This window comes from Balearica regulorum, chromosome 5 (assembly GCF_011004875.1).
Source record: "Balearica regulorum gibbericeps isolate bBalReg1 chromosome 5, bBalReg1.pri, whole genome shotgun sequence".
Taxonomy (NCBI): domain Eukaryota; kingdom Metazoa; phylum Chordata; class Aves; order Gruiformes; family Gruidae; genus Balearica; species Balearica regulorum.
This window is the reverse complement of record NC_046188.1, coordinates 29,158,744-29,183,239: the sequence shown is the minus strand read 5'-3', so window position 1 is coordinate 29,183,239 and position 24,496 is coordinate 29,158,744. Positions and strand designations below refer to the sequence as shown.

Sequence of the window (24,496 nt, the reverse complement as noted above, 5' to 3'; positions counted from 1 at the left end):
AAAGCTGAATCCTTTTAAAAGTTCCTTTTTTCTGCTCCCTACTCTTCACATCTCCTTAGTGATATAATACCTGCATTAATTTATTTGCATTGTGCAACAATGGGATAAACACTGACTTATGATTTCACCTCATCATGAACTTGGAAAACCATCTTCTAATTTATTTTTGAACCCCTAATTCCCACATGGTTTTTAAACTTTCTTTTACTTTTTGTACAGGTTCTTACCTGCGCAAAGCATTATGTTTTATTGGCTTTTTCCTGTTGCCTATAATGTCATTTATATTAATGAATGTACTTTTGCAACACTCCTCTGAGGCTGGAAAGTGCTGACATACCAAGAGATCAAGTAACTTGCCAAAGATAACAATGGCTGTTTGTGTCAGAGCCAACTGTGATTACATGCTGTACTTCATCCTCAGCCTTTCTTCCTAGCGCGTGAATATTGTCAAATCATCTCTGTGTTCCAGCACATCACACTTCATTTTCTCAGGCTGGTACTTCCTTTGTTTTGACGGTTGCCCTGAATAGGCAAAATGCGATGCCAATTAAAAAAGCACTCAGATCAGATAGTGTGAAGTTTAGCAGAACCTTCACAGAAAACCCAGAAAAAGATGAATTCCTGCTCTCAACTGGGCTACCACTGGCCGTAGAAGAGCTACTCCAAAATCCTTGTCCTCAGAAAGAAAAAGAAGCAATGTACCAGCAGAAAAACATGTTTTCCTGTCCCTTGGATTTAGCCCAGGGGAGCTCCTTGAGACTACCGTTCCTACCACTTTGTTGTGGGAGAGAACCAGGGCTGGTGGCATCCACATCCTCAGCTAGCATCTGGCTTGGCTCTTTGCAAACTTTGTCTTTCTTATTTCAAAGCAAACCAACTTTATAGAGAGACTTTTTTTTTCCAATTTGATTAATATTTTTTTCATATCCACCATAGATTTCTCCACCTTAAAGACCTTCAAGCGTTATCAACTAGTGTGAAGCAATACATCTAATGAGCACATGCAAAAATGATAGGGAATCATTATGCACTGTAGCTCTTTATATTTGGACCAAAGTGAAAGTATTAGAAATCAAAATGCCCCATTTGTTCACACAGATGGTACCATTTTGCAGCTGCTCTTTGTTGACTTTCCACATGGTTGCATGAGGTTCAAGGCCCATGGTTTACTCAAAAGCCAAATTTTTTAGTTTAATTTGCTGTCATATGAAGCAAGGTTCCTCTGTACCTGCTCATTTGACAAAATGGGAGAACATGCACAGAGCGTTTCAGTGATGCGTCCATCACCAGTATGCTATACATGAAGCCAGCAGTTGAACAAGGACCATCACATGAGGCTTTCGTTCCCTGTAGCTGTTGACTTAACCTGGTGCAATGACTTCTGGGTGCTGATCTGAACACTGATTTGCTGGTTTTACCTTCTAGAACAGAAAACTGATCATGCATGTTTCAGGGCATGTTTCCCAGAAAGAGTTCCTATAGTATAAATGTCCTTTTTCTCTATTGTCCAGAGTGCATATATACCACTATATAACCAAATAAGCCATTATGTTTCTGTTTCTAAATGTTTAAGCATGCCTCTTGCTTTGTCTGTTTAGTGCACTGATACTAGCTGAAGAATGGCATTTGGTTAAGCCCATCTGCTTTACCCTGTGGAGAAGGCAGAATATAGATGTTTGGTAGGAAGAGTTTCAGTTTCTCCTTTTTACAGCATCATTAGGAAGCCGTCATTCTAATAATAATAATTCCCATTTGACATCACGGAGGTAAAAAGAAATCACTGCTGACATCAAAAATGAGGTGATATTTCAGCAGTATTATTTCACTGAAGATAAAATGGAAGTCTTTATTACTCCCAATGCTTTTAAAGAAAGCTGAGCAAGGCTTATACTGACCCTAGAGCTTATATACCTTAATGCATCTATAACCAGTATGAAATAAGAAATTTTAATTGTTACTGCTATATTTTTTGGCTGTCCCTCCTTAGAACCAAGAATTTTGTGCCTGCTTAAAGGAAAATAATCAGTATCTGAGAATAAATTTGGGAGAGCACAATTATCTTAATTTTCTCCATTACTAAAAATTCTTACGAAATACTCCAAACAAATGAAAACACTAAGTATAATAAAGAAGCAGTAATTTTCATACAAACGTCATATTGGAGCCTTTACTGGGAATCCATACAGATTGCTTAAAGAGATCTGAGCTCTGAAGAGGTTATCCTGAAGAGGGTTACAAGTTTTATTTCACTTTTTATGGATAGGTATTTTATTCTCTCTGAACTTGTTGTGCACATTGCTGTGTGAATTGCTTGCCATTAAAAGGACACAGCCAAGGTCTGTTTCATCAGTTGTAAGCAATCTGTTTTCCGCTTTTGTTTGTGATAGCACATTAGAAGCTCCCATTCCCCTTTCCTTTGTACAGACATATTCAGTTATAATTCTAGTCTTTGTATATTTTTCCATCCTAAACCAAACAATATAGCACATCAGTGACTCTATCCAAATATACTTGGAAAAGAGTGTATCTGCTTAAGTTTGGCAATATTTCCTAAATACCAGATCTATTCTTGGTCTGCTACTGTTCTTTTTTTTGTTGTTGTTAATTTAGGGCACATATGAAGAGTAATATAGACTGCAAACAATTAGAGCAACAGGATGCAAGTTGAGTGCCTTTAAAATTGACAGTATTGCTCTAATTAAAAGAAAGTTCAAGAAATACGGATTCTTCACATGGCTTCACTTTACAGAATTGGTCACGTACTTGCAAGCAGTATCTCCTCAGTATAACAAGAAGAACCTGATCAAAATGTTTCATAGTCCTTTCACAATCAAACTTAAGAAACTTGCATTTAAATACGTGGGGGGATCACCACATTATTTTGTTCTAGGCAAATATGTTTATAACAGAGCAGTCACAGCTCATCCGCTGTTGAGTTACTGCTTCTCAGTTATTCTCAGAAATAAGATGTGAATTCTTACAGGCTTGCAAATATTTAGTAGTTATAAGCCTTTAAAAAATCAAATTAGTAGTTACCAGTTACAGTGAAATGTTTAAATCTGAAGTGAACTCTGCACTTTCAATGTAAAGGGGTCTCATTCTATGTACAAATAGTTCGGGCATTTTCCCCAAGAATTTGTGTATGCATGAACTGAATGCTTAATTTTATTTCATATGAACTCAATGAGCCCTTTCACTTTTGACATATTTTGGAAGGCCCAAGCATGGTTTTTCTCTGAAATATTAGATAAATGTTTCTTTTCTTGAAAATCATTACCTTCTTAGCCTTTTCATTCATTTCTCCTTGATCAAGTGCTCAGAAATGTATCATTTTTTTCCTAACTCATCAACTGCTTTCAGTTCTTGTGATCCTTCACATTCTTAGATTGTTACAAAGACTATGTTGGTTAGGTGAGTCCACCACCAGGCCTAGCACTAAGTTCAAGAGATACCTAAATGCAGAGCCCTGCTAATTAAAATTAGCTCACAGGGCATCGCTGAACCCAGTCTGGCTCTCCCATAGTCACATGCCCAGGGTTAGGAACGGGGCACTGGACACAGTTTTTCCTGAGGAAGCAAGGAGCTGATTCACAATACACAAACATGTGTTATGGGTTGTTTTCAGTCACTTTATAGTCATATGCATTCATAAATTTTGATATGGTTGTAAGATGCAGTCTTTGATGGTACAAAACTCACAGAAGAGCTTTAGATCACTGGAGCAACCACAGATGAAGTTTATGTTGACAATTTATCAGCTCTGCTCCGTCAAGGAAAATTGTTTTTTAGTGCCTGCCTATTAGCAATCACATGCATATTATGAAATTGAGTTTTGGGGAGGACAGCCTGCCATCTGTCTTTTCTGTATTTTTTTCACAATGCATCATGCTAAAGTTAAAACTTTCTGTGCTTCAAAATGGTGTAATATATGAGATGTCTATAATAGAGACACTTGGAAAGAAAAATAGACTAAGTAGAAATGTAAATCTTTATAAACTTTGTAAATAGGCAACTACTGATGCTATACTTTATGTTTTAGTTTCAGGTGCTCTCCATGTTCTCCCCACACCATAGTGCCCACCATGTACTCTTACTCTAGATTTCAGGGTTGCTAAACTGATAACTAATTAACATATTTTTCAAGGAGTGTGAGAATGCTTTCTTCGTAAACTCTTTCTGGTTCTGGGTGGGGGTTTTTTGTGAAATGGAACTGCAAATGCCTGACATGGAGAATGAAAAAGATGTGTTCAGTTTCCTTTCTGTGTTCTGATATGCTAAGATATTATCAATAATATTGTTTTCCTGTAAAAATATCTGCCTCAGAGAAAATCTGCTGTGTAGCTGTCAGGATTACACCTCTCAGAATATGCCTGTGATGATTCTGTTAAATTGATAAAAACAGAACACTCTGCTATGTAGAAAGATTGCTGAAAAGAATATTCCGAGGCCCTTTCATGTGTAACAGCACTTGTATGGCAGTACGTTTATTGTGCTATAAATTCCATCACTGATTTTGGCCATTTCAAATTGATTCTGCAGTAACTGTAAGTAATGAACCTTACAGACAGAGCCAAGGAAAAAAAAAACCAAGCCAATAAGCTTGTGGCTGTAGGAATACAAATTGTAGAGTTCATTTAGCCTCAGTTTTTATCAGATCATGCAGCCAATACCCCACAAAGCCAGAAAATATATCCATCAAAATATACAGTGCCATAGCCCTGGCTTGCTTTAAATTTAGCAGCTAAACCAGACAGTCAATTATTCGAAGCACGTGTTTGTACAAAGCGTCCTGTGGATTTCACCTGAGATTTAGGGAAGGTGCTCAGCCTAAGTGGATGACAAAACAGGAGAAATTATAATAGAAGTGACTTAAACAGGATAATGAGCCAAATCCTGAGCTGTTTTACATGGTCTAAGCACTATCAGGCATCACTGGATTTCATAGGGGTGTAGATCGATGCGCAGTGGGCTACTCATGTCTCACCAGGTCAAAATATATAAAAGTCTCCAAAATTTACGTATGTTCCTAGCCTATTTCCCTTTCTTTACTGAAAAGTTCTACCAGGTTAACAAGAATGATACGGTATCTTTTCTCCAGGTACCTTTAACAACCCCATAGATTTTAACAGAAAATTTATGTGCTTGCTAAAGATTTCCATAGGATAGTTTTAAAACCCATCAAAAAGATACTGTTCTAGCGCTTTTCACAGTAGTCTTGTAGATTTGTACTACATTCTGTAGGAACCCCCTGATCTTGATTTGTTAAATATTGTGTACATTTCTCACAATCTTATCAGTGAATGCCAAGATCATTTAGACTCTTATTTTGCAAATAGACCATGGATCTAGTCCCACTAAATCACTGGGCTGGTCATGTGATTAAAGCATATGTGAATGTACATACACATTCTACCCTTAGTTGTACATGAAGAGCTAACTTCAGATTTTAACTCAAATGCTGAAAAGACTAAAGTTTTCTTCTACATAGTTTTCCCAACATTACAGGAGAGAGAAACAAAGCCATGTTTTATTCTTTGTGCAAAAATAAATAAATGTCTGGGTTGGGTTCCTACAAGCCCTGCAGTACTTCTATGCATCACAGCTTGCACACTCATGTATCTTACAGTCCACATCGAGTGCTGAATTCATTCTGTGCATCTTCTTGTACCTAACTCTGCAGATTTATCTGAACCTCTGTATTGTCTGTGAGAGATATTAAATCCTCATTTTGAGATCAAAATGCTTGGGTCCATTCCAGCCTTATCTGGGCCACAAAGAAACTCATCATCTAAGGCATATTCCTTTCCTCTCTCTATAAAAAAGTCTGTTTTGTCAATTTGTCCAGTTTACAGCAGCAGCCTGAGTGACACACTGGGGAGAAAAGACACAGAAACCCAGGCTTTCAATTAAACACCAAATGTGGTGAAAGTCATAATAAAATAATGAGAGTTGGAAACACTATTTTTTCTCTCACTCTCTGCTGTTTTGTGTTGCAATGAGGAACACAGTGAGCGAGTCTGAAGTCTTGTGAATAGCCCTTGGTAACCAAGAGCAAAGAAACCTTGCTCATTATCTCTACTCCCCTTCTGAATAAACATTTCAGCCATCATAAATGAGTGTGACATGAAGGGCAAATGAATGGCTCTCATCCCAGATGAGAAACACTTGACAGCTGAGCAACCTGAAGGTTGTTGTGAAGGTGCAGATCTTGTGACCACTGGATGATGGGGCAGGCATACCATTTATTTCAATACGACCTGAGATGCATCATACTCTTAAATGAGAGATTCCCAGCCTTGCAGAGGATGTCCTAGATGTTCAAACTGACTTTTGGTTAGGGCTGCAGTAAGTGAAAGACAGAGCTGTCCTAATTTTTTTTATTAAATTACATAGAAAAAGTTAGTCAAATAGAAGGAAGGATTCAGTGTGGATTGACAGATGACATGCAACACCCCTACTGTATCTCATTTATAAGTGTGATTGATGAGAAGGTAATTTCTTGGTAACCTAGTTTGGTTTGTTTTTTTTTTTAAAAAGTATTCTAGGTCATGGGTCAGTAAAAGAAAATTAATCTCTGCATGTTAAACTTACCAACTTTTGAATTAATTGCATGAGTATGACAATCAATTAATAAATGTTAAGCAAACAACAGAAAATCAGTGAATTAAAAATTAGGAAATTGATTCCAATGCAGATAAAGCAAGAGGCTGCCATAATTCTTCAGTGTGGATTCAAGAACACGAATCTTGTCTCATCAGTTCTTGCTCCCCATTTATCCACATCTGGCATTTAAAACAATGCTGGTTTATTATGATTTTTACAAATAAATTGCTATCTATAATCTAGCTTGCTACATTAAGTGGATTATAGAAACAAATCATAAATAGTAGTCCATTTGTAGCTGTCAAGGAGAAGGTCAGAGCTTTGCAAAGACCATCCATCTCCAAGTGGAAAAAAAGTTTTTTCTTCAAAGAGAAATCACATACCTTGTTTGGGTGGACTTCAGCTAGCAATGACAGTACAGTTTCTTGAAATACCCACAAAACCCCTCCTCTCCACAAAATTGACTTGATTTTTGGGTCACAAATCTTGTGCAAAATTGGGGTGGTTTGACATGAAACAGATCTCATCAGTGAATATTTCTGGGCAAATTTGATTTGATTGAAAGTATATATTTATATTTTCACATTCTTCAAAGTTTTCAGGAGAGGCTTAGGATGGCACTGGAGGCTTACAGGTCATGTGTCTGGAAAGGAGCTCCAGCCTGAAATCCAAACATTTATGTCCTATTGCTATCACTGCCACTGAACACACAGTTTGTATGTCTCCTTTTATCAGTATTGTTTCATTGCATTTCACAGAATTGTGCAAAATAAGTCTGTATACTCATTCTCATATTTTGCAGAAAGTCATACAGACATTTATTTCAGGAAGGACGTCTCCTAGTAGACATGTTCCTTTCATATATGTTAATCTACAGTGCTTAGTGTGAACAGCAGGCAACACATTCCTTGTGTCTTAGCACAAGAGAGCTCATAACCTAGAACATTTCCACTGAAATAAAAATAAAAATAGAATTGGTAGGCATCTGAGTAAATACAATATGTCAAGGAAAAGTCAACAACTTTTGTGAAGCTTTCTCAGGCAAGCGTGTCTACAGGGGATTTCCATTTCATACAGAGTAGAAGCATTTCCAGCATGGGAACCAGCGCCATCCCTGACCAAAAGTTTGAAAGAAATTAAGCTGCCAGTAAAGAAGGAGGATCCTCTCATGGATAAGTAAGAGCTAAAAAAACCAAACAAAAACCCTCAAAACCAAGAATGGTCAGTTTTCTCAATTTAAGTGGTCACTGCTGCTTTTGCACAGAGATTGCTATCCCTGGGGCCTTTGGTTCTCAACATATTCATAAATTAAATGGAAACCAAGGTGAGCAGGAAAGTTACAGTGCTTATTGGATGGTAAAAACGTAAGTCTAATGTGAACAGCAGCACAAGAACTTCATGATTCTGTGTGAAAGGGCAATAAAATAGGAGATAAAATTCAGTTCAGGTAAATGTAAAGTAACACCTCTGGGGAAAAAACAATCCTGGTTCTATATATACAATGAAGAGGTCTGAACCAGCTGTTTCTGCTCAGAGGAGATACCTTGGAGTTGTAATGGGAGGTTTATGAAAGGAACAGCTTGGTGCTCAGTAGTGGTCAGAAAGCAAACAGAGTCCTAAGAAATTATTAGGAAAGACATTAAAACTTAAACAGAAAATGACATTATACCACTGTATAAATCCGTGTTTTTCCTTTATCTTGAATACTTGTGCACTTGTTATCCCACTTCATCTCAAACTGAAGATCGTAGAATAGCAAAAAAGTGACAGCACTGATGAACATTGTAGAACAGCTAAAATATACCTAGGAGATTCAGCTTGGAAGAAAGATGACTGTGGAGGCACATGATAGAAAACATCAGTTTATAGGGGGGGTGAACAGGGTATGATTTTCTGCAGTCTTTCAATATGTAGGGTGGGGAACAAAAGTAAAGTAGTAAATGTGAAATTCAGAACAAACAAAGGGAGGTACTTACCCATTCCAGAGTTCAACAGTGAAACTCATTGTCGCAGGGCACTATGAATGCCGAAAGCCTGCCAAAGAACATGCCTGTGCTTGGAGAAGTGCTGGGAGAATGAATACACAAGGGAAATGCCGTTAGATGCTGGCCTAGGCTGGTGCTCTCCCTTAGTCAGCCTGAGTGACACATTGAGGATGCTGATCTCACCAGGCCTTTGGTTTGACCTGCTACAGCTGCTCTTAAGGACACACAGTTGCTTCTCTGGAAGGGCTGTCATGGTGTGTCCTAGCTTTCTCCTGCAGCCAGAGTCTCTGTAAAGCCACTTCAGGGCTTGGGGCTTGCAGTTTGAATGCCAGCTACTTTCTTTATCAGGACCATGTGAGACCTATTTAAAACTGTCCAAATATAATGCTGAGCACAGTCAGGGAGAACTCAGAGAACTACTGAGACTGGATGCTGGCAGACATGCCAGAAGACTCTTGCCTCCCATCCTATGATCATCCCTTTTCACCATCTGGATGTGGAGGCATTACTAGCCACCTGCAGCAGCTTTTCTGAAATTCACAGTTGTATTTTTCATAAAATCAGTTCATTTGCTTTGCTGTATGTTGTCCCCTTCTAAATTGAAAACTTGTAGTTTAGATTCATGTAAGCATCACTGATGGGAGGAAGGTGAAAGCATATTAATAATTATGGGAAATTAATCTTTTTTTTGCCCATGTCCACTTTTGGTTTTGTCACGGTTGTGGTGTTCTGCGGGAAAGCTCACACATTCTGTTGTCCAGGATCTTTCAGTGCAACTTGTGGGTTTGCATGCAGCCAGCAGAAATTGGGCCATGCTAGGGGAAGCCAGGCAAGCATTAAAATCAACAAAATGGTTGCTTCTCTGTGTAAGAGCCTGTACCAGACACCATTAGCACAAGCAGAGGAACCTTGATATTAATGACATTCAAATAGTAGCTCTCAGCCTTTTTCATAGTGTGTCCCTGCTTTACTATGAGGAAAAACTCAGATCTTTTCACCCATTTAGCCACAAAATAAGAGTGACTATGACATTTCTTAACTTCAGAATGAATTCTAGGGTTGCAACTCCAGGTGGAGAGCTTGAGTAGAACATAAACATTACTATCTTAATCAAGGCTAAGTTGGGGAATCCAGCATTTTCTACATTTTTTCTCTCTGTGTGTGAAAAATGCATTAATATCAGATATTTTGTTTTATCTAGTCCTTGCTCACTGTGCAGAGAATCACCTAAGGTAATTGTTGGACTGCTAAGAACTACATCAAATAAAACGGGGGGGGGGGGGGGGGACGGGGACGGGGGACGACACCAAACCACCTTTACTTCTCCCTCCAAAGACAGAAATAAAGACAGTACATCTGAAGAATACTTATTATTGGTTGTCTTTAGTGCAACAGGATTTGGTTGCCCTGACATATAGAATTCAGGCAAAATTTTTAAAAAAACCTTTCCACCCTTTCTGTTGCAAAATTATGTAGCCAGTTTCCACCACCCCCGATACTCTGATAAACTGCATTGGAACTGATGCAACAAAAGTCCTTTTTCAGGTTTAATTTTTACTGCTGGCAGGAGAACCAGATTTCTGGAATAGTGAGCTTCAAGAGAGTTTGCTCATGGGCAGGGATGACAATTCCTTTATTAGAACCCTGCACACTTCAATAGCTAAATGCTTTCAACTTTCTTTAAATAGTATTAAGGAAAAATATCCTCAAGGCATTATTTTTAAAGGGGACTTCAAACATTCCTTGAGGAAGAAAAAATGCAACACATTTGAACACCAAGGGATTTGCAGTGGAAAATCTGTTACAGTGGAGCTATCTTTTGAGTTTCAGGGTTAAATAAGGTCTTGGCCATAAATCAGGGATGCAGACTACCAAAAATTCTGAGGCATTCCAGATTCCTAGCTTAGACCAGCAGCAGCCAGATTCTATAACAGATCATTTTGAAATAAGTGAGTTACGTTAGCTAGATTTTAAATTAACTATGTTTCATTTATTCCTCCGAATTCAACATACAAAATCCATTATAACATTGCTAGAAGTATAAGAAAATCCCAGGTTCTTAATCTCTTTTTACTATAAAGACTTAATTCTGCAATAACTCAATATTAGATATTTTAGAGTTTATATTTAAAAGCAGCTGTGAAGCAAGCAGATATGCAAGGGTAAATCTGCTCATCTTGAATCCTTCTGCAAATGGTCTGCTCTGGAGGTCATATCAAAGAGATTCTTTTTCCAGCTTAAACCTGTCTTTTCTAAATAGATCTCAACCTGATCTCATTTAATGCATTGATGTCTGGTTTCTTAGTCATTATATTTGCTGTATTACATATCAAAAGGACTCTTGAGAAATTCCCCTGAATTGATAATTCTAATTTCTTATGTATAGCTACTCTATATTCACTCTGAGGACAGCTGTATTGTATGCTAAACCACGAATTGTAAAAATTGATCCCTTTGTATGTAGGTTTGTATTAAATTGAGATACTTTATTTTTTCCTGTTTGTTGCCACACATGGGTTCCTGGTGTCAGTTTGTATTTGGCTGTTTGAGCATATTAAAGTTTTGCTAGTGCTTATGATGTTCTTGCCAAGAGCGCTCTTGCAGCAATCTGCACTAGAACAGTCTTTGTGCCAATTACTTCAAAAAGTATTCTGTTATAAAACCAATTTTTATGGCTACTTTTTCAGGTTGCAGTGTGGTGATTTCATTTAGTTTCTTCTTTTTCCATTTTTTTTAATGTTGATCTTCTTCAAATGCTTGTAAGTTTTGGATTATGAAAAAATAATGCCGTGTTGATTGATTGAGTTGTTAATAAGAGAGCTTAAAAAGGAAAAGGGTTCAAAGGTATTAAAATAAAACCTGGCACATAGAATTACTAACGCTGCATGTATTTAATATATAGTAGAATATTTGGAGCTCTTATTGCAGGGGCTGATTATGAAAACGGAAACCTTTGCAGTTGTATAAAGCAAAATAAATCAAAAATTATAATGTGTAATGCCTGAACACGATATTTCTTGATCTTATATTATGAGGCTGATTTCAGGAGTGTCAGGTCTGCCACATTTTTTATTTAGAGAAAACCAGTTTGCTAATCCATTGCAATTTAAAAAAAAATCACAACAGAGGAAAGGAAGACATGATAACATATGTTACAATACAAATATGCTTTTGAATGGAGGGTCTTGATCATTCAACTTTTACTACTGCAATGAATGCTAATGCAAGACTCAGAATTCTGACATGAGCGCCATCATGGTGATAAAGATTTTTATGTGTTCATATCCAGTGCAGGACACTGTGCTATGCCATACTAAACAATAACTGCTAATCTATTACCCCAAATAATAAAATGGAAATGCTGTTATGTAACAGAATGAAAAATCAGCCATAAATTGAGGGTCTAATAATGTTAATCTAAAGGATCTAAAAATGTTGTTAACAAATATATTTTAATTAATTATTCTTGAGCAACCTCTGGTCTGCTGTTCATTTACCAGGATATTAAGATTTGATAACTTTTGAAAAACAATCTATTGTACACTCTTGAAAATGCCTTTTTTTTTTTTTTTTTTTTCCTAATGGCAGCTTGTTTGTCATACAACAGTCTTCCTTTACTCCCAGAGAGAAGTTGTAGTTTATTCTTTAGATAACCCTAACCTAGCCACATCCAGATCATGGAGCTTCATGTGATAGACATAATATGGGCAAGGCAATGTCAGGTTCTTGTTTTGTCTTCACTTTTTTTGGAGAGAAAGAAAGCTGTCCCCATACCTTTTCCTTTAGTTTATTACCTTGTGAGAGGCAAGTGCGAGATAAGAGGTTGTCTTGCATCCTGAGGTTGAGGAACAAGCAGCTTTTTGCGTGAGTGCTCAGAACACTAACTTTTATGCAGAAGAGCAGCTGTTCCCTGTGGTGCACTTGAATGAAAGTGCCTGTGCTTGCTGCTGGTCTCAACATTCCTCATATGCAATAAATACACTCTGCTCAGGTCATTTTAGGGATTGAGCAAGAGCTATGAACTGAGCCTGCCAAGCCAGGATGTTTCTCATGTGATGCTTGTCTTTAAGCACCCAATGAGCTTGAGGCCTCACAAGGATACTTTTTTTAAACCCCTTAGGATTAGCCTAAATTCTGCCTCTGACTGTTTTAAGCAGCAAAATAGCTTTTGAATCTTATTATTTGGAGAGAGTGATATCAGAGGAAAGATGGGAAAAGCCTAGGGTGTCTCCAAAAACTAGTATTGACTTTTTAACAATAAAATACGTCCTGAGACCAAATATGCAGTTTAAATGTAAATATCATTTCCATTTTCAGACTGTCTTTTGCAGGTGTATTTGAGGGGATTTGAAATGTACTTGTAGATATAGAAGAGGCTATTGACCTTGAAACTATGTATGTGTTAGGAATAATGTTTGCCCTCCTTGAAATCAGACTCGTATTCTTTGAATGGGTGCTCAAGACCACAACTCTTAACAGTGGTTCAGGTAGTGTTCGGTGCATAACTGAATTAAGACTGACTGCATTTTACTTACAAAGCTGTTTCTCAGGGGTCGTGGATTACTGCCTAGTCTCTTTTTTTTTTCTTCTTTTTTTTCTTTTTTTTTTTTTTTTATCCACCATGGTTCAGAATGACTCGCTGACAGCTGTCCTAACTATTAGTTTCCTTTGTTCTGGTGTGGACTTAATATAATAGGATAAGGTGTCTGTGCAGAAGCAATATCTTTTATTAGATGGACTACCGTAGTCAGAAAAAAACAAACAGGTTTTTCAGCATACAAGCACTTTTTCAAGGCTAAAACTGAAGCAGCAAACTTCTGAGTCAAGTAAGAGTTGAGAACAGTTGCTCTAAGTAGACATGTTACTCTGTTACGCTGTACAAGAGAAAAGGTAGGTGATACTTATGAAGTTGGAGATGGATGATGTTAACAAGGGAAAAGATGATATGGTGGTTATTTTATAGATGAAAAGAGATAGTATATTTAACACTGATACAACAGGACCATACATCTACAAACTTTACCTTTCACAACTTCATTATCAGAGAGGTGATAGATCAGGTTTCCAGACATGGAGAAATCCCCAAGAGTGGCCGCTGGGCACGTGCAAACTACTTTACATGGCTCGTGCTGCAAGTCTAATGTGTCCTCTGTATGTTAAGCTAACCAACACATGATGGAGAATTGATCCGTGCATGTACAGTGAGTTGGATGCATGTGGGACATGTCAAACTTGCTGCACATGTGGGATGATCCAACATATTGCAGCTGTAGCGGCTCACTCCTTTTCAACACCAGAATGTCATGTTCCATGGGAGCCCCCGTTAGGAATACTGCAGTGTTTATAGAAATGCAGTAAGTCTGAGAATGGGATATGCAACTATTACTGGAACTGCAAACACAAGGCCTTACTGGACCTCTCTGATCCCAGCTGCTGCTGAATGGTAAGTACAGGCAAGTGATGTATTTTCTTAAAGCTTTCCTGAAGACTGGGAGAGCAGGCTTTGGTGTCAGTGAGGATGGGCTGTGGAACCCCAGAAATAAATGGCTTCTGACCATGAGAAAACATAAGCAAATAGAAATGTTGTAGTGACCACAGTGGGTTACAGGGAGGAAAGAAGAGAACTGTGGTAGATAAAGAAACCTATACTGAAGTTTAGGTTGGTAGGCATGAATGTATTTTATGTCTGAAAAGGAAAACCTTTAAGATATCACTGTGACAGTAGACTCTGTTTCCTCTGAAAAGACCAGAGGAAAGCCTGTTTCCAAATGTTCAGGCTTAGCTTAGAAATCACCTGAAACCATGTAAAAACCCTTTACCTTGTGGAGTGTTAAAACATTTGTCTCGCCAGTGTCACAGGCAGGTTTTGAGATGCATGTCCATGTATCTGTGAGTGAAGGAGCACACAACTCTTTGAAAGAAAAATGTAACAACATGGCTATAGTTTGTAAGATGTTTCTTCAGCCATCTTAGCAGTTCAAAGTAATTGTGTTTTAAAGATTTAGGTGTTGATTTTGGAAGTATAAAATAACATCTTTGAGAGACCAAAACAAATACACATATCCTTTAGAATCACAGTTGCTTCTGTAAAGGGGGATAAATGTATGTGTGAGTTGATTGTAAGACAGCTAAATAAATATCTAGGCACACAAACTAAATTAGGATGTTTTCATACATGAATGTCTTCTCAAAATTTGGGTCTAAGCAATAATTTTAAGTCTTCAAATCTAGTATCTCATTAAGAGAAATGAGGTGGAGGGAGCACTCCTGCCAGTGCTGTGGTTTCAGTCCCATAATAAATTGGCATAGTGATTTACACAGAGAACAAAAGAAATAGTTTAGAAATTTCTTTCTAATGGAAGTTTAAGTTTTGAAGAACACAGACATCTGAAAGGTGAAATTCACAGATTTTTCATGCTTGCAGGTTTTTATAGCCTCTGGTAATGCATGTCCTTACGCTGACATCACATGTCTGTGAAAAAATGGATGTAATATTTAAAGATGTCTTTTGACAAAGAAAGTATTTCCATCTCCAGAGGTGAGATTTAGCTTTAAAGGATGATGAGGAGGTTCCAGATGTGTTTTTTCAATTTCTGGGCTTTCCTTTCCTTAAGTATTGACAGAGGGAAGGTTTTATCAAGGTCTTTGTGATGTGCTTGTTTATAATGAGTAGACATTAGTAGAGCACATCTAAGTGCTTATCGCTAACAGATGACTAAAGAGAGCATATGGCAGGGAAAAGAAATATATATTTGTCCAAGCAATGTGGCTTGTTAACACTCCCACACTCATAAACTGTGTTTACATGTACTTACAATATTTTGCAAATCCCTTTTCTAATCAGCTAAAAATAAAAGCCAAATAATGGTACGTTTTTTTCAATATTGGAGTGTCAGGCAAAGTTGATTTAATTTTTTTTTTAACAAAGCAGTTAAACAGTACAGAATATTTTTATAGTATTTGTTTTGCTTCAGCATGACATCTTTACAGCAGCGTATGTGTTATTTTCATTTCATAGTGTTAAAAGTGTTATTGTTACAGAATGCTCTTTGGTTCACCCACCTGTCTATCCAAGTATAACTATTATACAACTAGGTTACGCTACAAGCAATAACACAGGTCAGAATGACCTATGTCAAATCCTGATCTAGATCAGGTCACAAGGTTTATTCTGACCATAAGATTTCCATCTGCTTCTATAGGATGAAGTCATCGTGCGAGTTACAACACCTGCCAATGAACAGTTTGTAAGCAAAAAAGTCTCTAAGCTGTTAACCCAGCCCAGCTCCCATTAGGGTAAAAAGGGAGTCTTGCTACTAATTTCATTTAGGAGGTAGATGGAGAAACTTGGGGGAAATCTGTATAGCTCTTGACATACAAAGTTTCTGATGATCCCTGTGATCAGGAGTACAGCGTTCACCCACCTTTTTGTAATGGGTAGAACACAGTATCCCTGTCTTCTCTTGCTGTGACATGTAAGTGTGCTAGCCTATTCATATAGCATTATTAGAAAGAAGACAATGATAGTTTAAAGATGGATTTGGACTGTTGCATACTTTTCAGAAGAAAGCATTTATAAAGAAAACTGCACAGAAGAGCTGCATTTACTTCTGATTTTCAAAATATTCCTAGCAAATTTTTGTTAAATATTTACATCTGTATCTAAGTATTGTCCTTCATAAAACAGTTTATTCTTGCAATTTAGCTTCATTAAAGTCATAATACTGCTTTAGGATATGATAGACTAGTGCTATGGGATTGAATTATAAAGAGATTAATTTTAGCTACCGGAGATAATTGACCCTATAATTCCTATCACCCCTAATCCCAGTTCAAATGAACCAGTGTTAAAAGTGGCAATACTCACAATGTAGACGAGGTCATGACAGCTAGAATTGTTTTTTACTACCAATTACATTTCCCACTTGGTGCGTTTGACTAATGTTGTCATAGAAAGGGTTTTCAGGCATGGAAATACAGTTTCTTTAGAGGCACACAGGCACTGGAACTGATGGGCAGTTTGCTGTACATTTCCCAGTGTACAGAATCAGAGTGCAATTGAGTGCTGACCCCTAAAATTTGAATTCACATGGGGATTTAGAACATGTTTTGATCCAGGATAGAGCTAGGCAGAAGCTAAATAATTTGCATCTGGAAGCAAACTCTCTTGAAATTCAACAATGTTAATATATGGTGGGTCTAGCAGGTTTGGAAATGTCTCTTGGGGTAGTACTACATCTGAGGTGTATTTCAGATGAGGAATCAGAAAAAAGTGAGGTGCTGACTGAATAGAGAGTTGTTCAAAAACAAGTCATGTTGATATTTAGCTGCAAATGACATGGAGGTTTCAGAAAATACAAGGAAGAGATAAATGGATTTTAAGTATGATGTATCTTAAAAATTCCCTCAAGTGATAGTGCCAACTTCAAACATTAGCATAAGGACTCTTATGAAAAAACAACAGAACAACAAGACTTTTTGCATAGCACGTTCAGTATAAGATTATTTTTCACATTATTACTAGTTATCCATCAGCATTTTTCCAAGCATTTACAGATTTGAGTTTTTGCAGTAAGCTGAAACTGCATGATAAAAAGAGACAGATAATGATAAAAAGCAGATGTATATGCAAGCCTAGCTAGAAGGAGCAAAATATACTATTACTGCCCCTCCTGTGAAGTTATCCTATTTCTTTTAGCTATTTCTTCATTAGTTAATGAGGTCTTGAGGAAAAAAAAAAAAAAAAAAGTGTGTTTTAAATGGTGTTTTTGCATCCTTGCCTTTAGGAACGTTTTCAAATATTCATAGAATAGTTTGCCCTTGGAAGGTGCATTAAGTGTGAGTTTAGGCAATAATTACTTCAAATGTGGGTGGTCAGAAACCTGCAACTGAAATGGACAAACAGCAGTTATCGCTTTCCTCATTCAGATTCACCACACTGGCTGGAGTCGAAATGTAAAATAGTGGAAAAAGGAGATATTTTAATGATTAGGGTAAAAAAGAGAAACTTCAAGGCTTAGATCTCAAATCTGCTAGCATGAAGTAGATCTGAATTTGGATACACTTTGTGGTTTGCAGTCTTATCAATGAAAGATTTTCTTCTCTCTCACTTTCTATTAACAATCAATCTCAGATCAGAAGCAAAGAGTTTGGCTGCTGTCTTTGTGAGATGAGTAGGAGTGGACTTATAACTACATCCCATCTCTGTCACCTTCTCAACTGTGCTTGGTAGCAACCAACATCTCTGTTGACCTCTGGGTAGTGAGTCTGGGATCACAGTGAAAGGGGCCCCCCTCTCCTGGAAGCCTTCTCTTCAGGTTGATGTTGTAGTTCTTCACGTTGATGTTGTAACACACTCTGAGGGTGAAAATCTGGGAGAGCCTGCAACTGCCAGTTCTTATGGCTCTTTTATCCATGAGTACAGGAACTGCAGTTTCCATTTTCAGTTTGATATCTGGTATTGGTGCTGTATTTATATTATTTTATTGGAAAAAAGCAACCCCTTTATTTATTCACAGAACTCCTGAAGGAGTAAAACTGAAAGTGGTGGATTACTCTTTTCCCAGAATTTCGACTTACTCTATTTCAGACAGCATTCTAGAACTTCTCTCTCCAGGGGTGCAATTGGATCTCCCAGGCATCTTCTGGCATTATCTTGTGAACAGGGAAAGAAACCATCTGCCCCCAGAGCTCTCCATACGTACATAGTGTACTAGGCTAAGGCATTGCATGTCTACCAGCTCTTAAAAAGCTTGCTAGGGATGCAATGCGACCATCCTGCAGCTGAGTTCATTGATCACTTCTAGGCTGTTGCTTCTCAAATTGCCAACCACAAAGAAGTAATTCAAGGCTGTGAGCGGTGTCTCCATGGTGTAGGTGACTAGCAATTCAATTAAATCCATTCTGGAAAAGTTTCAAAACTGCTGATCTTTTTGTCTCATATTCAGTCTCTAAATGTTGTAAAATTAATATTTTATTAATTTCTACCTTCATTATTTCAGTTTTGTCCCCCTGTCCCTTTTGTTGAATTTCGAGATTGTTTTTTTCTTCTGCTTTCTTTCTGTAACAACCACAACAAAAATCAAGACTGCAGAAGTCCTGAAGTTTTTATTTGATGAATGTGAAGCATTTGCCTGTTATGTTCTTGTCTTCTTTTTTGCCATGAGGACATATAGGGTATGTTGACAGCCAATATTAATAAGCTTAACACTAATACTGGCAGTTACTTAGTACAATTTTTGGCTGCGTTATGTGGTCTGTAGGGAATAGTAATGCTATCCTTTAAAAGAAGCTGATGTCACAGTTGCATCCAGAATTCACTGGGATTTCTTTTATTGTTTTTATTTTCCAGGTGATTCATATAACAGGCCGCTTACGTCTGAGAGTGTCACTGTCCCACGGACGGACAGTACCCAGCCAAATCATGGGACTTGTTGTCGTTGCTCATGCTTTGCCACCTCCTACAATTAATGAAGTCAGGATTGACTGCCACATGTTTGTCACTCGTGTGAATATGGACCTCAATATCATTTACTGTGAAAATAGGTACAGCTTTTAGCTCCTTTTTTCTTTGTTTTAGCTGTGTGTATTCTGTGTTCCACGGGCTTGGCAAAAGTTTGAAATTTGTGATTTCTGCATTGTCATCCTGGTGTTGTATGAGAGCATTGAATTCACTCTCATCATCATCACCTTCATTTTCATTACATTCTTAGAGGATAAAGGTAAATTAAAAACTATAATTTGCAGGACATCTTGCTGGAATAGGGGAGGATAGACCAGGAAGGGTTCCTCTAAGCTTTGCCTGCTTTTTACAATCTCTCACCGTCCCTCTCAGAGACAAGATTTGGGACTAGACAGACGTTGGTCTGACCTGTATGGCTGTCCTTATGCTCCCCCCTCCTCCCTTCCACAAGTATTTCTGCCTGAAGTTTTAAAGTTTTCCATTTTTGAACTAATTTGCAGATTACAGCACATCGTGCTCAGTGTTTAATGGAACAGAAGCACAGATGGCCTAGATAGTAGGCTAGAGAGGTGGGATCTGTTGCAGTAAGAGGTGGGAAAACTGTAGAATAAAATTGGTTAAGGGCATACTGGGAAAGACAGCAGTGAAATGGGAACAGGTGATGCGGAGTTGGTTGCGGGGGGGCTATGTTCGATGTGATAGCGACAAGTGATCTAGGAAGGTGGAAGATAGGATTTAAATTCAGCTGTCTGCTCCCTGGGGGCTGGGTGCCAGTAGCAACGGGGGCTCCCCATGGGGGTCTGTCGGGGCAGGGCCTGGCAGCCAGGGCCCGTCCCACCACCCCAGCCAGGAGCATGGCAGCCGGGGGCACCAGGACAGCCCCAGGCAGGGGGCACCTCGCTGGGGACTCCTCGGGGTGTGGGATGGGCCCGGCTCAGCAGGGCCCATGGCCAGGCACGGCTATGGGGAGCTGGAGACCGGTCCTGCTCTGACATTGCTGGGGCAGGGGCTGATGGCCCCATGGGGCTGAGATGGGGTCCTGGGCTGTGGGCAGGGTGGGGGAAGGCACCAGGGGGTTGAAATGGGGTCATGGACTGTGGGCAGGGTGGGGGAAGGCGCCAGGAGGGCTGGTCAAGACCATTAAGGCTTATTGGTGCCCTCAGGGCCCTGAAAAATAAAAATAAAATCTAGGGAGCCGGTATTTAGAGCAGAGTGACAATATCTGAGAAGGAAGATATAAGTAATAAAGAAGTTTGGATCCATTGATGGAAGTCTGAGGTGTGGGGGAAAGGTTGGAAAGGAAGAAAGAAGGTAATGCAGCCAAAAGAAATTTTGTCAAGGAAACCTATCATCAAAAACGGGAACAAACAACATGACTAATGCAAGCTTTTCATGTGACAGCAGCCATGGCATATTTTAAGTTAAGAGTGGAAGCTGTCTGATAAGAGCAATCATAATTGCTCAATCATAATGGAATACCTATGAACAGGATAGTACATCAATATAAACTTTTATAAAAAGGCGTAAACTCCAATGCTCTGTTGAATCAGGGCCTTAAACAATTTAAAATAATCTTGGATTTCAATTTTGAGGTTATCTTTGCTGTCATGTTGCTGAACTGCCACAACGGTATTAATAATAGTATTACTTGGCTATTAGAGAGAACACTTCATCTACACTGCCAAAGCATTATCTAAAAAAGAATATATTATTCTCATTTTTAAGCTTGGAAAAACTGCTCCATAGAAAGTGGCTTGCGCAAGGTCACAGAGAAAGCTGGTAACAGTATTAAATTTGGGTCGAGCTTTTGCCTGTAATTCTACCCGATGAGCATCCAGATTCTGTATAATCTGGCAGCTGGTGAAAGAGCTCTGTGGATTAGCAGTAGGATCTGGAAGAAACCTTTTGCCTTGGTCTTTGATTTGACTGTGATCTACCTAGGTAGTAATGGAAAGCTGCTACCAGAGCAGAGCTCTTCAATGGCCTCTGTGAAATGAGTTGCTGGTATCTATCCAGTTCCTAATGAACAGATTTCCTTTTAACAAAATCACCTGCACTTACTGTTACCTTTGTTGGCAACCTCAATAAAGAAGCCAGGAATCAAATGGATGTGAAAAATGAACTATTCCATCAGGTCAAGTATGATATGAATTTGTGGGCCGTGTTAGAAAGATTTATACTTTCTCCACCATCAGTTTGGCATTTTTATGAGCCCTAAATTGTATATGTTTTTATTTAATTAAACATTTTTCTCAAACCTTCCTTTTACATTCATGTAGCAATAAAACTTTCAAATGCCTGAGAAAGGCATCACTGAAAAATGTAAAATGCATCAGATGTAGAGTGCTGATTGGTAATCACATAGAAAGAGCTGATAACACATGGTGAACTATGGTAAGCCAGCTGACTTATGCAAGAAAGTTTTGAGCTTACTAATGTTTTTCATTCTTTAAGGTAAAGGCAACATCATAAAGCAACTTTTCCTTGTTCGTGATGGATTTTATCTCATATGCTAGGGTAAAATGCGTATGATGGTACTTGAATTTATGTTGCAATAGCTCCATTTTAAGCCCCTGTGTCAGTGTTTAAAAATAGTTTATAAAAGGAATTTCAAATAGTAGAAACACTTCTGCCAGGGCTGGGAGGTGAATGTTAGCTAACTGAGGCAGTGGGATTTCCACTGATGGAAAATGGAGTAAGATTGACAGGACTTGGATTTCATAGCAAGTACGAAGCAGAATATGACTGTAAAAGCTGGAGGAATGGAAAGGACAGAAGAAGGGAAGGAATTAACTGAACAGCTGATTGAAGCTGTCAGGTGAATTATCTGGACATTTGCCAAGGCCATTCTCTGAGTCAGGGAAGTTGGAATCTCTCTTCTGGGACTATAGAAAGGGAGATAAGTATCCTATCCTGAATATATGGGCTTGACTCCTGGCACTTGAGGGCAGGCGGGAAATTCTTTGTGGTGCCAGAGTAAAGCAAGCACAACATTGATGAAAACAGAGAAAAATGGATCCATGCTGGGGAAGCTGTAAGCACTATTTATGGAGCAATGGGGAGTTACTGGCAGCTGCGGGGAGTATGGAACAGAAGCCATGCTACTTAACTGAAATGAATGCTCACAGTGGACCATTGGATCAGCAGGGGTGAGATCAATAGTACTCCTAGTTTTCCAAGTGGTTGCCTGCTTGCAACAGCAGGGAGCAGGAGTGACATTACTCAAGTCTTTGGGTGCATCTTGTTACTTTCCTCTGAATGAAGAGATCTGCATCAGAATCCTGGACTCAGTGCACAAACTAGTCAACAGTTAGCTTTCCTTTGAGACAAGATCCGTTAGCTAGTACACTGACTGTTTCTAATATGTTGTTCTGAGAATGTTAAATGGGGATGTACAATTTTGTTGCCTAATATGTGGTATGTTAATCCATGTCTGTTTTTCAAATGTAGGATTCATGTCATCTAAACCTCACCATCTAGTCTAAAATAGTCTAGAATGTCTTTATTAGTCAGTGGAGTAAGAAAAGCACCTGCAGAGGACAAATCATCTTAGATGGTGATAAATAGCTAAAAGCAAAATAAAGAGACTGCTTCTAGAGTACAGCATCAGTCTGTATATTTTCAGTGTCAACAGTTAGTGACAGAAGACCATCTGGAGAGAGTCTATAGCCCAGTTTAATGTGGACTGCTGTAGCCATATCTGCTAGTATGTGCTCAAAGGGAAATAACCCAGTGAATATGGTGTTTTCCAAATGGAAGAGGTTTGGCCTGTTGACCGTGACAGTGGTTGCAGATAGCTCCTTTGGATATGCAGAAACAGTCTTGTGTAGAGAGCCTCAAGCCTGCAAATGCGTGCACAATTTGGTCCTAATTCAGCAAAGCACTGTACCATACATCCACCTTTAAATTTCAGTCATGTTAACAATCCTGTAAGTCAGTGGAACCACCGATCTGCTCAAACGTAAGCTTGTGCTTATGTTTTACAGGATCAGGTCTTTGTATTCAGCGCAACCAAGTTCCTACACATCAAGCTGTTGCTTTATTTTGTCAAAGGGCTTGGAAGCCACAAGATCTGTCCCCTAACTAGTGCTCTAAGATATACTATAATATTTCTTTCTTTTCTCCATCAGAATTGTTTATTTTCCATCTTTGGTACCTTTGATATAAGCATGAGGGTCATATTTGATGTAAATTTTTTTTGCTTCTGGTTTTGGTGTCATTGGTTGCCAGTGATCATCACTTACATCTGGATATTCTTTCTGTTTCTTCTTCCTCTTTTTTCATTAAAAAAAAAATCCTGTGTCCTTCATATGTCTGTTTGAAACAGCCTTTTCTTAATATCATAGAATCATAGAATCATTTAGGTTGGAAAAGACCTTTAAGATCATCAAGTCCAACAGTAAACCTAACACTGCCAAGTCCGCCAAGTGTCCCTAAGTGCCACATCTACAGGTCAGGTCTTTTAAATACCTCCAGGGATGCTGACTCAGATGAGTATTCCACATTCAGTTAAGTGCTATGATTACTAGGCAGTTGTTTGGAATTGCACATCCTTCAACATGCTCTGCCATGAAAGTGGGAGAAGGCTGTTGTGTTTTGTGCTAAACTTGATTTGACAATTTTTACTAGCAAATTTGAGTCCATCTGCTTTACCTGTGATGTTTTTCATGTTTGTTTTTTTTTTTAATTGGGACAAACCACCAGTCCTGCTGTAGTGCTGTCTAATGCTTCCATCCTCCTTCAGTCTTTCTGGTCTATGCATTCTCCCTGCCTCGGACACCCAGGCAAACACAGCTCTGCTAGTCAGTGCCTTAGTGGCTGTGTTCACCCCCTCTGCCAGCTGGGAACCCCTCAGACCTCGCAGTTCGGTTTCTGGTTTAGCCTCCCCGCTGGCCTCCTCCAGGATCACACTGCAGTTGTTTCAGCTATCTGGTTATATAGGATGTTTGGGGTTTGTTACAACTCCCTTAAATGGATAGCAATTATATCTTACAATTGCAAAGTGGGCTTAACCCAAATCATTGCAGCATATTTCAAACCTTAAAATATTATTCTGTTTCTAGCAAACAGACACACTTTAAAATGCTTGTGTGAATGAGCCATTTTCCAATTGTTTTGTTATTTTCTGTACTGCACTTAAGGACATTGACATCTTGACACTCCGTGACAGAAGTTTACACACACACACAGACACAAGCACGCAGACACACACACACACAGACACAGGCACACAAAGGTCTGCAGAATAGATTTTAAAGTTTCTATGTGCAATAAACAACAAAGTCCCAGTTGAAAGGGCCCAGAGTGAAAGCTGAGCTCCCAAATGAATTAGACTAAAAAAGATAACACCCTGAGGCATCTGTATGTCTCAGCATTTAAATTATATCCCTTGAAATATCAGTTTGGACTTGATGCCAAGAAATGGTTGAAGAGCTTTTTCATGAAT

The 24,496-nt window shown here is 38.6% G+C and overlaps 2 protein-coding genes across 6 annotated transcripts in view; one reads left to right on the top strand and one right to left on the bottom strand.

Moving 5' to 3' along the window:
• The window catches only part of EGLN3 (egl-9 family hypoxia inducible factor 3), a 207,736-nt gene that overhangs the window by 100,127 nt on the left and 83,113 nt on the right, over nucleotides 1-24,496 (bottom strand). The gene's annotated exons all lie outside the window — the stretch shown is intronic.
• NPAS3 (neuronal PAS domain protein 3) overlaps nucleotides 1-24,496 on the top strand; it is a 628,549-nt gene that overhangs the window by 576,938 nt on the left and 27,115 nt on the right. For all 5 annotated transcript variants that reach the window (XM_075753987.1, XM_075753989.1, XM_075753986.1 and 2 more), the window contains one exon: nucleotides 18,940-19,133. In XM_075753987.1, coding sequence (XP_075610102.1) covers nucleotides 18,940-19,133 — 194 coding nt within the window. The remainder of the gene's footprint in view (nucleotides 1-18,939; nucleotides 19,134-24,496) is intronic.